The sequence below is a fragment of the Pelophylax lessonae genome, assembly GCF_965119305.1.
Source record: "Pelophylax lessonae genome assembly, chromosome: 4".
Classification (NCBI taxonomy): Eukaryota; Metazoa; Chordata; class Amphibia; order Anura; family Ranidae; genus Pelophylax; species Pelophylax lessonae.
Window position 1 is genome coordinate 430152086 of NC_138771.1, and position 18342 is coordinate 430170427.

Sequence of the window (18342 nt, forward strand, 5' to 3'; positions counted from 1 at the left end):
GAGGAGGCATAAAAAGACAGTGGATAGAGCAAATCATCATAGAGTGTCAAAGGCTGAATACACACAGGAAACCTCCTTCGCACAGCAAGCGGCATTGCCTTTGAAGCAGCCGACTTGTTCGGCGAAACCAGTCAGGCACCGGCACTTTTTCAACAAACCCCCCCCCCCCCCCATGGCTTGGCGATAATTACTGAATGTATGGACTGCATCTGGGATTTGTGCTACTAATTCTGGTTCTCTTCAATTCATCTGTGGGACACTTCTTTGGATCATCTTGAACTCCTTACTTTATTGTTGAGAATATCCCAACATTATCTCCACAATCTGTGTTTGTTCATATGAAGATTGTCAAGGATTTGCAGTACATGTCTGTGTGTATTCAGCCTTTGACACTCTATGATGATTTGCTCTATCCAGTGTCTTTTTATGCCTCTTCTAGTCCATGCACAGATGCCTTTCTTTAGTCTTCAATACCTTGTGGATACAACTTTTCATCTATCAGCATTGTTTGAGATGACCTACAATTGTTTCAAACTATGAGCTAGTTTTTTGAGAGAATCCATACAACAGTCCCTATTGCACTACTTCACAAGAACTTATGGCCAGTCTATCCGTTTGTTTGCCAGCTTTGATCTCTTGACCCATATACAGATCAATACAGACTACATTGCTGAGCAACAATATTTACTTTGGCCTTACATGGTTTATGGGGGGGGGGGGGGTCTTGGTTTGCTTTTAATGAATGTGTGTGTATGTCTTGTTAGTTGTTTTTTGGTACCTTTTAATGTTTTGACATCATGCTAGAACCTCTTTGTTTTTTGGGGTTTTGTATGTTTAATCTAAGTTTGCTTCATTAACCGGTTGCCGACCGCCGCAAGTACATATACTGCGGCGGTCAGCCCCGGCCAGGCAAAGTGACGTGCCAGTACGTCACTAGCCTGTGAGCCAATAGGGGGCGAGCGCGCGCCGCCGGAGGCGCGCTCCCGCCCCCGCTCATTCACGGACACCTCCACGCGAGTGACCGGCGGACACGATGTCCGCCGGTCACTTGCGATTGTCCGCTGTGAAGGGAGAAAGGCAGGCGGCTAACGTAAACAAAGCCGCCTGTCATTCTTCCCTGTGTAACAGCAGAGATCTAACAGTCCTGCTATGTAGGACCATAGATCTCTGCTGTTACATGTAAAGCCACATCCCTGCATAGTTAGAAACATGCCCCTAGGGACACACTTATATGTATAGCACTGATTACTGTAGTAATGTCACTGGTACCCCCAAAAGTGTCAAAAATGTCAGTCAAGGGTCCAATCTGTCCGCCGCAATGTCGCAGTCCCGCAAAAAAAAACGCAGATCGCCGCCATTACTCGTTAAAAAAAAAACAACAAAAATGACAAAAATCTTTCCCTTAGTTAGTAAACGCAATAACTTTTTCGCAAACCAATCAAAATACGCTTATTGTGATTTTTTTTTTACCAAACATATGTAGCAGAAAACAAATTGGCCAAAAATGTTAAAAAATTTTGATTTTTACATTTTTTTGGGGGGAATTTCATATAAAAAAATTTGAAAAATATTGTTATTTTTGCAAAATTGTCGCACTTTTTTTGTTTATAGCGCATGATCAATAAATCGCACAGGTGATCAACCTCCACCAAAAGAAAGCTCTGTTTGTGGGAAAAAAAGTATGTCAAATTCGTTTAGGTACAGCGTCGCACGACCGCGCAAATGTCCGTTAAATTCACGCAATGCCAAGTCACAAAATAGGGCCTGGTCAGGAAGGGGATAAAATCTTCCGGGGCTTAAGTGGTTAAAATATACACGCCTTTATTCCAGTGAGTCTTTGATCATTACTTTTGATTATGGATTGGGTGGTATAGAGTAATTAAACCAGTTTCTTTTATTGAGTTTTTCTTCCCATATTGTTGTACTGGTACTTGACATCAATAAATTAAATTTGAGGGATATGTCTTGGAGTGCCTATTAGTTCGTTTTTCTCGTTCAATACTTTTATTGAGTTTTATAAAACAGCCATAAAGCAAGTTACAAAACAAAAACAGAAGTAGAAATACTGTTATTGTTACAGAAGTATTATAAATGTTATACTGTATAGTGAAGTTTGCACAAAAGGAAGGAAAAAAAGAAAAAGGTAGAATTATTAATATGATATTCTGAGATATTAAGATTTTGAGAAGGTATTCAGAACATGGCTGTGGGAGGAAAAAAAAGGGGGAAAGGAAGAAGTCGGCAGGGTGTGGGTAGGGTAAAGTGGGTAAAGGAGAGGGCATTGAGAATAGAACTTGTACCACAAAAGTTAATACTTAGTAAATAAAATATACGTCTTAACTACCAAGCATTCAGAATCTGTTCTTCAAAACCCGGTGATAGGCCATGTTTAATCCAAGGGTCCCAAATGCTTATAAAAGTACTAAATTTATCGCAATCCATGGCTTCCATTTTTGCATGTAATAATGCATTATTCATCCTATGTTTAACTTCTACAAGATTCAAAGTTGTAGTCTTCCAAGCTTTGGCTATGGTTTGTTTAGCGGCATTAAGAAGCTGAAGGAATAATTTGAATTGTTTTGGTGTCAGGCATGCAGGTTTTAAATTTAAAATGGCAATTACCGGATCTGGAGTAATATCTATTTCAAACATTTTGGATGCTAGAGAGAATATTTCTTTCCAAAAAACTGTAGCAATTGAACAATTCCACCATATATGAACATGTGTACCTATTTCCGTACAACCTCTAAAACAAAAGGCGGGATAGTTTGGTGTGAACTTGGCGAATCTAGCTGGTACCAAGTACCATTGTGAAAGAACCTTGTATGATGATTCAATTGCGATAATATTTGAAGAAGAAGATTTCGTTACAGACCAGATTTCAGACCATTCTGATTGGTTAAGTGTACGGCCAAGGTCTGATTCCCATTTCCTGACATAGTTTGGTGTATCTACATCTGGGTTGTTAAGCAATTGAGAATATAGGCTAGAAATTAGACCTCTGGAGTGTGGGTTGTTGATACAGATACGCTCAAATTGAGAGAGCTGATTCAGAATGGTACCATTTGTTATAAATGGGGTATAGAAATTTTTAATTTGGAGATATCGAAAAAGTTCTGAATGTGGTAAATGATGTGATTAACAAAGTTCAGGAAAACTTAAGATAGAAGAGCTAGAGACCAGATTAAATAGCCTTGACAGGCCTGACCTAGACCATGCCCGAAATGAATTTGGGAATTCCCAAGCCGGATAAAAGGCTGGATTTCTCAGAAAAGATTGTAGTGGATTGTGTGTAAACTGTAAATTATAATTAGTCTTTAGTCTATCCCATAAAGAGAGAGAATGCTTGGTAATTGGATTAGTAATATGTTTTCGATCTGATGGTTGTAACCATAAGAGATTGGAAATTGAGATGGGGTCACATTCGATAGATTCTATCATAACCCATAAGGAAATTTCAATAGTGGCATGATACTTAGTTAATTGTGCCAATTGCGCAGCTTTGAAACATGTGGCAAAATTGGGGAGACCCAGTCCACCCCTTGTTTTGGGGAGAATCAATGTGGATTCGGGCAATCTAGGTTTGATTGAACCCCAGGTGAATTTAATTATTTTACGTTGTAAGATTCAAAGAAAATGTGCAGGTATATGAATTGGCAGGACCCAAAATAAATATAAAAGTTTTGGTAGAATAACCATTTTGATTGCATTTATCTTCCCAAACCACGACAATGGAAGTGATGCCCATTTCATCAGTAGTTCAGTAACTTTTTTCTTTCAAAAACATTTTATTAAGGAATAAAGCATACATAGCACAAAAGAACAAAGCAGTAACGGGCAGGTTACAAAGCCCACAAAAAGTGATCAAATACAAAAGTGATACACATATAAACAGTACAATGCATGCATGGAGCAACAAGAGATCACAGGCAATCCCACAAGGTATCATGTGGTAACTCGGTGTAAAAACAGAGGGCCAGTGGGAGCACCAAGTGGACATAGGGCTATTGGAAGGGTTCGCTGGGTAGAGCGCCCATCCACCTGATGAGAACCGAAACAAGGTCAGTAACTTTTTTCAATAATGGAGTAAAGTTGGCTGCATAAAGATCAGAATGGTTGGGAGTAAATTTTATACCCAAATATGGAATGTGCTTCAAAGACCATGAAAATGGTAACGCATTCTGCGCTAAGTTTAACTCAGATTCACTCAATGAGATATTAAGGGCCGTGGATTTTTGAAAATGTATATTTAGTCCTGAAATAACAGCAAATTTATTAAGGGTAGCAATGAGATTAGGGGCTGATATATGGGGAGATTATAGAAAAAGAATAATGTCATCTGCAAATAAACACAACTCATGATGGTGACCACCTAGTTCTATACCAGAAATTGAGGGATTACTTCTAATACTGTGTGCTAGAGGTTCTATGAGAAGGGCAAATAAGAGAGGGGAGAGAGGGCACCCCTGACACGTGCCTCTCTCTATGTTAAACAAGTCTGATTTATAGCCTGCGTATTTAATATATGCTTTAGGTTTGTTATAAGTGCAGAGATCCATTTTAAAAAATTAGGGCCAAAACCCCATTTACTAAGAGTATATTGCATATATGGCCAGGATATGGTATCAAAGGCTTTTTTAATGTCTAGTAATAGGAAGCACGAGGGGATGTGGCGTGTTTTAGCTATATGAGATAACAGAGTTGCACGTCTGATGTTGTCAGTAGCTTGGCGAATAGGTATGAAACCTACTTGATCCCTATGAATGAGTTGTCCTATGAAGTTATTTAGTCTGGAAGCTATAATTTTGGCTAAAATTTTAATATCTAAATTTAATAAGGAAATGGGTCGATAGTTCGACCAAATCGTGTCATCAGTTTGAGGCTTCAGGAGCATACAGATGATTGCTGTTAAAGTTTCCTGTTTAAAGGATTGGCCATTAAGAAGTGTATTGAAAGCATTAGCTAGGATAGGCGAAAGGGAATCGGAAAAAACCCAGTAGTATAATGCCGAAAAACCATCAGAGCCTGGTCTTTTATTTAATTTAATTTTAGTGATTTTATAACTTGGGACACTTCATCTGGTGTTATTGATTTTCCATAAATTCCATCTGAGACTGAGAAAGAGTCGGTAGTGATAGTTGAGCAAAAAATGAATTTGCCGCATTAAAAATTCTAATTGTTTTCAGATGAATATAGAGTAGCTAGGTGTGTTTTACATTTCTTAAGAATTTTTATAGGGCTGCTGGAAAATGTATCTCTCGAGATTTTAAGACGTATGGGCTTAAATGGTTTATGGAGTGATGCGGGCATGCGGGCCATGGGTGAATCTGGTTTATTTGCTTTAATGTAAAAATTGTGACGCGATCTCCGAAGTGTCTTATCTGCAGATTCTGTAAGAAACAGATCAAATTTAAGCCTAGCTTTATCAAGATTGGTTTTATTAGTAGAAGTAGGATTATTTTGATATACTGTGTTGCATGTATTAAAGTTTGTTTCTAATTTCTAATTTTTACGTTCACGTCTAAAGAGTGCAGCCTGTCTCAAACAAATACCACGAATAACTGGTTTGTGTGCCTCCCATAAAGTAAGGGGAGACACATCTGGCGTTGAATTATGTAATAGATAGAGAGAGCATTTTTAATATCCAGTGAGATGTATTTTTTAATAAAGAGTCATTAAGGCACCACATAGTGTCATGTGCTTTAGGAATAGCTGAAGCAATAACTGTGCATACTGCATTATGGTCAGACCATTTGATTGGTATGACCATAGATGCAATCGTTTCAGGTATGAGACCTATAGTGAGAAATATATGGTCAATGCGGGAGAAAGTTTTATGAGGGTGTGAATAATATGTGTATCTACGCTTGTTTGGATTCACCTCTCTCCAAGAATCGACCATATTATGTTTTGCAAGCAGTTGTGAGAATGAGAGTTTATTAGGGCTGCTCGATATAGGGGATTTATCCAGAAATGGGAAAATAACTTGATTTGAATCACCACAAATCATAACTGCACCCATTCTATGAGAAACCACAACCTGAAAAAGATGCAAAAGAAATAGAATAGGATTATTGGTGGGAGCATAATATGACACTATAGTGCTAGCGGAGTCAATAAGGTATCCCGTGAGAATCAGATACCTGCCCTCAGGGTCCTTGATTTTATGTACAAGAGTAAATGGAGTAGACCGATGAAAGGCCACTAGCACACCTCGTTGTTTTGTAGAGGCAGAGGCAGTGAAAATTTGAGGATATTTAGGACTAAAATATTTGGGAGTGGATTGTAAGGTGAAGTGTGTCTCTTGAAGACACAAAATGTGTGCTTTTAATGATGCAAAGTTGCGAAAAGCTTTAGTACGTTTGTTTGGGTTATTTAGTCCCTGAACATTCAAGGACATTATGTTTAAGGGGGGCCATAAGATTGTATATAAACGATGTCTAGCATACCCTACCATTGTGGAATTTGTCGATTGTTTCATACTCGATGTGGGAAGGGGGAGGAAACGTGTAGAGAAAAGGGAAGAGCTAAACAGAAGGGAAAATTGTGTGCTTAGCATAGAAGGTAATATTTAAAACAAATAGTTAAGGCACAACCAATAGGAAAGTATGCCGTTGATAGGAGATGGAAATCCCCCAACAAAGGCTAAATAGCTACCGTCAGTAGTCTCTGAAAGGGAGAGGCCACCGAGGGTAACAAATTGAGGACGCACGGAACAAACTAGGAAGGTACAGAAAACCACAAGTTAATAATCACTAAAACATATACAGTAGTATAAGCGACTTATGCTATAATAACGAGCAGAAATCACAGTACTCCTGCCTGTAGTAGCTGTGCAAGATACTGCGAATCTAAGAATTCATTTCATAGGAATGAGTATCAACTATAAAGAACTTTATAGAGCTCTAAGGGAAGTTATCCATGTCTTCTAGCACATATTATAGATAGGAAAGGATGTAGCACAGTGAAACTGAATAATAACCATATTAAAAAAAAAAAAAAAAAAAAGGAAGATTGATTTGAACCAAGCAACAGGGATTAATCTACAATAAGTTGAACTAAATGGAATTCTGTGCCACAGTGTATTTTGCTATAACATGTATGAGCTTGAGCATTTAGCTCAAAAAACAAATTAGAAGTATGGCAAAAAGGGATTAGATCCATAAAATATTATACTGGCAAGATAAAAAAAAAACTGAAGTCTTTTCTAGGAAAAAGAAATTGGATGACCAAAATGGGACACATTGGCATAAGACAGAGGAGATAAAAGAATTATCTGGTCCATCAGTCCATGGAATCTTCAGCAGATGGAGAAGGAGAAATGAAGCGACCACGTTTATGTGAATCACGACGATTTTGTTTCCCAGAGGATTTTAAGAAAGTGCGTGGTGAGCCAGAGGCAGATCTGCGTCGAGCATTTTCCGAGCCTGGCAAGTTCTGGTGTTCAGTTAGGTGAAGGTATTGAAGGGTGTTTTGAAAATCTTCGGATGAATGACATTTGTATTTAGTACCTTGAAAAGTAAAACGCACCGAAAAAAGAAAATCCCACTGGTAGAGGAAATGTTTTTGCTGCAATATTTGTAATAATGGTTTAAGAGCTCTTCTTTTATTTATGGTGATATGAGACAGATCCGCGAAGATTTGGTATTCGTGACCCTGAAAATTTAAGGATCCTTTTTCTCTAGCAGCTGATAACAACTGTTCCTTTGTACGGTAATAATGTAATTTAATGATGATGTTTCTGGGTGGACCCTTTGATTTTTTAGGAGATAAGGCGCAATGGACTCTGTCCATTTCCAGGCGTTCGACTGGAATAGCAGGTTGTAATTCCTGAAACAAGGCTAACATTGACGCTTGTAAGTCAGTTATGGATTCAGGAATGCCTCTTATGCGCAAATTGGGGCGTCTTGCCCTGTTTTCAAAATCTTCTAGACGAGACTGAAATACTAAGTTTTCCTCTTTAAGATTCTCAATTTCTGTATTTTGGTCCTGTGTAAAATTCTTAATATCCTCTATCCTTGTTTCAAGATTAGCTGTGCGTGTGCCCAGCTCCCTTATCTCTTTAGTCAGGCTATTAGTAATATGGTCAGAAGTCTGTTTAAGTGCCTTTTGAAACATACGTTCAATATGTGATAATATATTAGAAGAGACTGACTCAATGTCCTTTTCATCCTGTGAAACTGAGGTACTGCGGACTGTTTCAGTTTGATATGTGAGGAGAGGAGGGAATAGTTTCACTGCTGTGTCAGCGCTGTGAGGTAATTCTGAGGCGGCTGAGGGAGAAGGAGCTGACGCCATTTTAATTGAGGCTCTGGACAGCACTTTCTTGCCACTTTTGAACTTAAATTTAGTCCGAGACCTGCTGAAAACCATACCTTTATGTACAACACAGTTTTCTGTACTAATGGTGTAAAAACTGAGCAAATATTCGACGGGCAGCCGCTGCTGTATATGTGGTTTTCTGTCCCCTAGGAGTGGAGCATCAGCCAGACATGTCTGTGCTTGAGGACTCCGCCTACTTCCTCCAATTAGTTCGTTTTTAAGCAATAGGTATAGCAGATAACAAAATGAGGCAGACGATTGAAATATGGTATTTGCAGGTCAAAACATGGTAATGTGTTCCCGGATGTGAGCAGATGGTATGAAAGGACTAGACAGATGTGGCCATCCCTATCCTTACAAGCATAAAGAAGCAGGAACAGGAAATACATCATAAATGGGAGGGGACAGAAGGGAAGACAGAAAGGAAAGACAGAAAGGCAAGTGCAACAACCAAAATAACCACATAGTGCATATCAATTGTCCAAAAAATAAGAAGTTCCAGTGTGGAAACAGTTCAACAAATAAACTATGTACACTTGATATGCACTATGGACACTTTTTATTCAGATCTTGTTCTCTGATTAATCTCACTATTTTATAGTGTGCACGTATCCGAATCACCATAATTTGTGTATTATAATATTTTATGCACTATAATATTTCACTATTTTATAGTGTGTACGTATCCCAATCATCTTAGTTTTTTTGTGAATTTTTTATTGGTTTATAGTGTGCACATATCCGAATCACTATTATTTGTGTATTTTATTATTCTATATGCACTTTTGTCATATGGGATGTCTTTCACTTGACACTGATTCACAATTATTATGCACTTTATTTAAATGTGTCTAATTGATATTATACGATACATGATTTTCTATACACATTTCAGTATTTTATCACATATCATTTTTTAAGAACCATTTAAAAATAGTGCCTGTCCATCATTTTTATCTAACACTGAAGAAATTACACTTTGTTACAATGTAAAGAAGTGAATGTACAGTTTGTATAACAGTGTAAATTTGCTGTCCCCTCAAAATAACTCAACACACAGCCATTAACGTCTAAACGTCTGGCAACAAAAGTGAGTACACCCCTAAGTGAATGTGTCCAAATTGGGCCCATTTAGCCTATTTCCCTCCCCAGTGTCATGTGACTCAGTGTTACAAGGTTTCAGGTGTGAATGGGGAGCAGGTGTGTTAAATTTGGTGTTATCGCTCTCACTCTCTCACAGTTCAAAATTGTACCTCATGACAAATAACTCTCTGAAGATCTGAAAAAGATTTTAAGCACAATCGGCACAACTCTTGACAATTCAAACCCAGACATATTTATCCATCACTATTTATTCCTTTAGTTAAGAAATCCATTGTGCTGTTTTCTCTTAGGAACAAGAAATGTTGTAATGTCTTAATAGTAACAGGATAATTAAAGCAGGTCTTTCCATCCTATATACTACAAAACCCTGGTAAAACACTACCTGGGACTACCCAGCCAGGCGAAGCTACACTACGTTCTTAGCGGAACACATTGACGTCATCATCGTCATGTGACACCACTCATGGAATGCCCTGGTAAAGAGGGACCGGGACCTCTTCTGTGGCCGGCACAGCCATATGGCAGTGAAATTAGAGGACTCCATCCAAGGAGCAGATGAACAGTGGCCAGTGACTGTTATGCACAGCAGTAACCAGAATGGAGCTTATGGAATCTACAAGTGACTGGTGCGGTAAAGTATTGCCTACCATTACACTTCCTCGCTTAGCCCCAAGAAGTCTGCATTCAGCACATTTTCTAGATGAACTTACCACTGAAACAAAGGGGACTGGCTCTAAGGAAAATTCAAATGTCTCTGTTAGCCTGAAAGATTGCCTTTTACTGCTCCTTTACTCCTATACCTGGCTGCTGACATTGCATTGCTGCCCTAATGGCTCATTACAGCTAGCTGGCAACGAAAACTGCATTGTTGTTTTACACTTCTATTACTACCGATTGCCTGTTGATACTGCATTGCTGGTTTATGCTTATACTACAATTAGCTGACTGGTGAAACTACAAGGCCACTTCATTGTTGTACCACAGCGGGCGAGCTGATAAAACTGCATTGCCGCCTCATCAACATGCTACAGCTGGCTGGCTGATTAATTGTTGCCTTATCATACAGTGGCTATTGAATTTGCCCAGTTACTATTACAATACACCAGATATCTAAACTATCACGGCTCAATATATGGCCCCACTGAGAAAGATTGAACCCTTCTCTTGATTTATCCAGGGTAACTGATACTCATTTGTGATTTATCACCTTGACTATTAATGCCTTGCAAGGCAGTATGCTTAGTACAGGGGTTTACATGCATCAACTGTCACCTTGAATCATATTGGCATTGTACCATATTTGTTATTTGAAAAAATATAATTATGGCATGACAGCCCATGTGTGTATTGGTATTTGGCACCTGGACAACAAGAATATTTAGCATTCTATGTTTGTTACAAACCATAATTAATGGTGCTTGGTGTGGATCTGTGTGATCCTGTGATGCTGGAAGCCAAATGTTTTTAGTATGGAATATTATTGCAATGAAGCCATGAATAAAGTATGCATTTTTTACTATTAAACCCTGTTATGACCTTTTTGTGACTAAAGTACCCCGTTTGCCTCCCGGGTAGTCTTTTAGCAGGGTTTTGTAGTATACTAGTGTTTGATTATGGTGACACCTGATTGGGTGAGTGGTCTACGAGTTTATGAATGCAAGGGCCCAATGCTTTTCATTTTTACTTTCCATGATATAGTTGCTACTGGAAACTTTTTAAAGTGTATGTACATGGAAAAAAAATTTAATTTATTTATAGGTAATTATGAAGTCCTTTAATAAAACTATATGGGATAATTCCATTCTCCCTGAATTCATTTTATTACCCACTGCGAGTTATTGGTCCTTTAGGCGTCCTAAGTTTCTGCATCAATTATTTCAGGAAGGCCAAATTAAATATTTTTCTATAATGCAAACAGAGTTTGGAGATTCCCTAAACACATGTTCTCTTTTATTTCCAGCTAAAACATGCTGTTGCAATTTTATTCACTTACAGTGAGACTCTAACAGACGTCCCTGGAAAAATGTTTAATATCTGCAGTGGAGACCAAACAAATATCTGAATATGACTCCTACATTTTTAATGCTAAAGTGACATATTACACCCCCCCCCCCCACAGGGCTAGATCTAAATGGCAGGCAGTGATCCCCCAGCTATCCAAAGATGATTGGGAGGATTTTGAGGAAATGTATATGACATCTGTAATTTCCTCTAAGGATAGGCTCATACAACTTAAGCTATTTCATCAAATATACTACATCCCCCAATGCATGTACTGTATAGCCTTAGGATTATACATACTCCTCTTTTGCTTTCATTTATGCGGTCAAGAGGCCAATTTCTTACATGCATTGTGGTCATACTCCTGAATACAAGGATTTTAGTCACAAGTGTGCACATTTATTGAGTTGGCTATTGGTCTCCCAAATATTCAGTGCCCTAGGGTTTTTTGTTGGGGCAGGTGGAGGATCTATACCAGTTATTTATCAAACCAGAAAACTACTGTGTATACTGTACCTTTAAGCCAAAAAAAGAGTGTTTTAATTACCTGGAAGAGGTCCTTCCTACCAACCCTCTCATAGTGGAAACAGCTGATCAATTCTTCTCTCCAAATGTACATACACTGATAGGGGGTCTTGATCTTCTGATCTATTGTTCAACAGCAAATCATCAAGTGTCTGGCGAGTGCATCACCAGACACGGATGATTTGCTGTTGAACAGTCAAATTAATTGAGTTGGCCCAGATTGGTGTCTCTATACATGCACCTAGGTGATAATTATATTCAGGATAGAATCTGGATCAGAAGATATCCCTGACTTATTAGGAAAATACTTCCTCTACCAATACTACACTGGATTTTTCCATATCCTGACATCAAGTATTCAGTTGACCAATCTACCTTCTGATGCATATCTTGTTCTAACAACAATCCATCCATATATCTATATATCTATATATATAAATATATGCTACTTGGAAGTAGCTTAAAATCTATCCCCTGAGGAAACCGTTCTGGGGAAACAAGTCAGGAAGGATTGCAACTCCATGACATTATCGCATATATATATAAATATATATATATATATATATATATGATTTTTTTCAATAATGTATACGGGAAACAATAATTGGTTTTAATTATGTTGTACGTCTGTCTATTATTTTTTGGTTAATTCTCTTTTTTTAACTTTTGAAATAAAACCTGTTTGTTTTAAATAATGGTCTGATGTTCAATTTACTGGCACCTTAAAAATCCCCATTTTTTCTTCCCCATTGGGGGTTGATTTTCTTGTCTGCTTGATTAAAAAATTAGAACACAGAAATACATAGATCATAACACAAGTCACCATTACTTTCCTATTTATCTGAGTTTTTATCAAAATGTTATGAATCATTTGACTTTAGAGTAATGGATTTTTTAAAATAAATTTTTATACATCGTTATTATACAGTACATAATATTGAGAACACTTATTATACTAATGACTTATGCTAACATACATTGTTTATTACCATGATTTGTTTTATGGGTTTTGCATTGTTGTGCAACTACTTTAATTTAGAATTTATTATAAAGTTGTTAAATAATATTTTGGGAAAGTTTCTGAATATGTTATTTTGATTAAAGCATATGCATTTATTTATATTTTACATTACTTAGTAAGTATTTTGGTAGTTCTGTATTTAGTGTGATGAACCTGCAATTCCATGTAGAGACTCTGAGCGCCACTGTTGCACTGCACAGGTTTTTATTCCATCTAAAATTTCAATAATATTGGCTTCTTAGTGCAGTTTCAATGATCAAGACTGCAGTGTAACATTACCTAGCACGTTTCTGAGTGTTTTCTTATATTGGATTATTCTGCTGAGATTGGAGATGAGAAATTATTTAGACTAACATTTTCATTTGGATGCATGAAGGAAACTTCAATAAAATAGCAACCATGCAGTACTATGGAGGAAGAAAGACGATGACAAGGCAGGTACTATATTTTTTTATTTCTTTTGCATTTAAGAACATTTCTGCTCAGCTCCATTATTCAGTACCTGAAGAATTGAAGAAGGGATCTGCTATAGGAAATATAGCAAAGGATCTAGAGTTAAATGCAAAGGAATTATCGCTACGCAATTTTCACATTGTCTCAAGAGGCAAAACACAGCACTTTGTAGTTAATTCCGAAAATGGAGACTTGTATGTTATGGATAGAATTGACAGAGAAGGGCTATGTGGAACAAAACTAAACTGTTTTTTAAGCTTTGAAGCTGTGATTGAAAATCCTTTACACTTGTATACAGTGAAAGTGGAAATTCAGGATGTAAATGACAATGCACCAAGTTTCTCAAAGGATGTTTTTGACATAGCAATTAGTGAATCTGCTCTACCTGGAGTACGCCTTTCTTTGGGACCTGCGCTGGATCCTGATATTGGTTCTAATTCTGTGCAGAGATATACAATTGATGAAAACATATACTTTTCACTTGGAGAAATAACTGCCTCTGATGGAATGAAATATCCAGAGCTCATTTTGGAAAAGTCGTTGGATAGAGAAAAACAAAGTATTTATAGATTAACTTTAACTGCTTCAGATGGAGGCCAGCCTTCTAAAACAGGCACTGCTTACATTAATGTTAAAGTCCTTGATGTAAATGATAACTTTCCAAAATTTGATAAAGACACCTATGAAATTAATTTGAATGAAAATGTCCCAATAGGTTTTGTTGTTCTTCAGCTAAATGCAACTGATAAAGATGAGGGATCCTATGCAGAAATTACATATTCCTTCAGCAATGTTCCTGAAAATGCTCACAACACTTTTACAATAGATTCAAAAAACGGAAGCATAAAAGTAATAAGAGATATTGACTTTGAGGTCACAGAAGAATATAAGATGATTGTAGAAGCTAAAGATGGTGGTGGACTTGCCACTCAATGCAAAATATCAATTCAAATTACAGATACCAATGACAACGCTCCCGAAATAACTATCACATCTGTCTCAGCTACAGTTCCAGAGGACTCTCCACCAGATACAATTATAGCATTAATTAATGTTCATGACTTGGACACCGGTGAGAATGGAGAATTTTTTTGTGAAATATCTGACACGTTACCCTTTAAATTAATATTATCATCTGCTAGTTACTATAAATTGGTGACAACAGAAAACATTGATAGAGAGAGAACAACTCTCTATAACATAACAATTAAAGCTCTGGATAATGGATCTCCTCAGTTATCCACCAACATAACCTTTCAGCTAGGTGTATCTGATGTGAATGATAATATGCCCATATTTGATCAAACAAATTATATTGTTTATGTTCAGGAAAATAACCCACAGGGAACTTCAATATATAGAATTCATGCTTCAGATGATGATGTTAATGAAAATTCTAAAATTAGTTATTCCATTCTCATTAATAATATAGATGGCATTCCAGTATCTTCCTATATATCAATTAACTCAGTGACTGGGGTTCTTTATGCCCAGAGATCTTTTGACTATGAACAGTTACGGGAGTTTCAGTTTCAAGTAATGGCTAAAGACAGTGGGTCTCCTTCTCTTAGCAGTAATGCTACTGTGAAGATTTGTATTATTGATAAAAATGATAATGCTCCCAAGATTCTCTACCCATCACAAGACACTGAAGAAACATTGTTTGAATTTATTCCTCATTCTGCTGAGAAAGGCTATCTGGTGACCAAGGTGATTGCAATCGATAATGACTCTGGACACAATGCCTGGCTCTCTTATCATTTTTTACAGGCTCCTGATACTTCCTTATTTATTATAAGTCAAAGGACAGGGGAAATAAAAATAGGAAGAGATCTTAAAGACATGGATTCTTTAAGACAAAAGATTGTTGTTTTAGTGAAGGACAATGGACAACCTTCATTGTCATCCACAGTTACACTGAGCTTGGTGGTTGCAGAAAATTTTCAACAAGTTGTACCAGAAATAAGACGACACCCTAGTAGTACTGAAACATCTTCAAATACAACCTTCTACCTAATAGTCTCAATAGGTACTATCTCCTTTCTATTTATGGTTACAGTTATTCTAACAGTTATTTTTAAGTGCAAAAAGTCTAGCACTCCAACATCTTTCCAAACTTTCAATAGAAATGTGTATCCTCAGTTCACACTGGGATGTCCCTCTGAGATTAGTGATGCAAGTTTACCCTTCCCTTTCTCATACGACGTGTGCGTGACTCTTGACTCAAAGCAGAATGAAATTGCTTATCTGAAGCCAGTACAAAACGTTCCTACAGACAACCTCATCGATACTGATGATTTAACAGTTACGAATGAACCTCCAATGGACAGTTCTACAGCAGCTTCTGTCATCCAGGTAAAAATATTTACTAACTGATAATTGTACACGTCTTCCTAATGCATTTATTGTAATGATTTTTCAATTCTGCTATGTTTCATAAGACTGAACATCTGATGATCTGAGGATCAATAAATAAAAAAAAAAATCTAAGTATATTTAAATGTAAAAATAGGTATGGTATCTTATAGCAGCAGCTTTAAATTGTGCATGTCCCTACATTTTTAAATACCTGTTTGATCCTGCCATTTTTCTTCACTTCACTTGGTGGCAACCCAATAGCAGTCAATTCTCTAGTTGTAGCATTGCCATTGTTCATGCTCTGCCAGTGTACTCAGAGGAAGCTGTTCACTTCCTTATATTCACTGCATGCACTCTATGTGACACTTTTTGTCAGCTTTAGGAGTAACTCCAGCATCTAGATTGACATGTTCACACTCCCGCCCCCCCTTCTCCCGCTGACTCATGTGAATATCATGTCATATAGTGTGGCAGGTCTAGCAGGGATGATTGATAGTGGGTTCTTCTCCCTGTTAGCTACCCCATGTAGACAAACATACCTCAAGCTTGAGGGGTAGCTCCTCCAATAAGCTTCACTGCCAGTCTATTATCAGTGAGATATGGGATGTTGTCTGTAATGAGCTATCATAACTGAATACTGTTATTTAGGTCACAGTCTAATGCCAGTAACATTAAATTATACTTTCATGTCTCTTTTGCTTCTTGCGCATCAGTCCAAGTTTTTTCTTGTAATGTTATAAATATATATGTATTTTTTTCATAACAGAATAGGTACAGCTTTCTACACCAAGAACAATAGATACAAAATCCAGGCGAGTCACATAATTACAGATGAGATGATATAGAAGGGGCAGGGCATCTTACAACAAGATTTGGATATGACAAGTGAGGAAGTGAGAAATAGAAGCCAAATATAAAGTCCATGAAAAATAGCATCCCATGAACCATGGATACCCGTTTGACATAAATGTATGTGACCTGGAAGAAGGAGAATGCATGGAGGGAGAGTTGGAAAAAGGAGAGAACCAGCGTATAGGGCAAGAGGAAAGAGAGTGAGAAAGCAAGGGTAATATGTTACATAGTCTTTAACTGCACATAAAATGAAATTATACCTACAACATGCAATCATAATGTCAATATTGTACAAAGAGTTGGGAATTCTTAGGCTATAGTCTGGGAGAGACCAAAAATTTATATTTTTCAGAAAGATGCACAGGTCACGCAACAATGTGAAAAAAACGTTATTGGCCCATGTTGTGCAGATTTTCATAATTATTTAATAAATATTTTGCTAGTGTGTGGGGTGTGGGGATAAAGTAACAAACATGTTATATATTTATTTTCATCCTCAACATATTGGCAACAAACTCCACATCTTTTTATAGCATGCATAGACCATTACCATCTCAGGAAAAGGTGTGATCTATTTTCAGTTAGCCTGCATTTTGAAATATTATTGCAGTATCTTCAATATATTATGACTTTTACATTTTGCCATTCTTTGGAGCTCTCACTTATGAATTTCAGCCTTCCTTCTTAACACAACTGCACTGCAAAGCACAAAGCAGAACCTGTGCATGTTGTAAGCAAATACATAATTAACATATATAAAATACTAACACACATTGATACCATTAATATCATGTAAATGTGCTGAGCAGCTGTTGTGTTGAGCAGAGACCTGACTTAAAAAGAATAGGTGCACACACCTTCCTGCTCACTTTGTAACATTTCCTAGTGAAATAACTCAGTTTGCCAGAGATGTAAAAGTTATGCTCATCTTCTTATTAGAATGATCAGAATCCTTTACAAACATAGAATCATGCAAACACTCTAAGTAACTGTCTTTTTGTAAAATATATTTTTTCTATACAAGAATTAAGAAATTCATTTGAAACATCAGTTTATAAACCTGTAAACTTTCCCTAAATATATTATTAACCACAAACAAATTATAGTTTACATCAGAACATGCGTGGGGCAGCAGTAAATATATCCTTAGATATTATAGACCTTAATAATTATGTGGTGGTAGTTTTATTTATGTTTATGTAATTCAATAACAACACATTTTATTTTGCAAATACCAGAAGTAAATACATCATATATACTGTATATTATACTCGGCCATTTTGCTGCTAGCTGGTCAGTGCTGCTCTCCTATGTAGGGACATGAATCTTTTCCTTTGATTGGACATGTAGCCTAAGCCATAGGTGATATTTGGTATTTATATGTTTTTTTTTTTTTTAACCCTGTGGCATTTGCACTCAATGCTCATTTGCATTTATTCCTGTTTGGGTACTTTTTTTCTGCAGGGGCATGTGAGCTCCCTCTTCCTGTGTATACACATTCTATAACTTTGAGTATACCATTATAGGTTTTGTGACTTGGCCGATGAATTATATTTTGGTGTTTTTATTCAGGGTGTATTTATACTCTTTGAGAAAGTTTGCTACATAACTGCATCGAGAGGAAGCCCAACTATGGGTGAAATGCGTCAATCCATCGCATTGTAGGATGTGCTGCAATACACCTTTTAGATATTGTATCTTTATGT

General features: G+C 37.0%; 1 protein-coding gene across 7 annotated transcripts in view; it reads left to right on the plus strand.

The window, feature by feature from the left end:
* Window positions 1–18342, plus strand: part of LOC309553369 (protocadherin gamma-C5-like) — a 764755-nt gene that overhangs the window by 235745 nt on the left and 510668 nt on the right. Inside the window, exon 1 of one of the 7 annotated variants that reach the window (XM_082254491.1) lies at window positions 13289–15781. The exons of the other annotated variants lie outside the window; for them this stretch is intronic. Coding sequence (XP_082110617.1) covers window positions 13340–15781 — 2442 coding nt within the window. The 5' untranslated portion in view covers window positions 13289–13339. Of the gene's footprint in view, window positions 1–13288; window positions 15782–18342 lie in introns of those variants that run through there. 7 annotated transcript variants of the gene reach the window in all.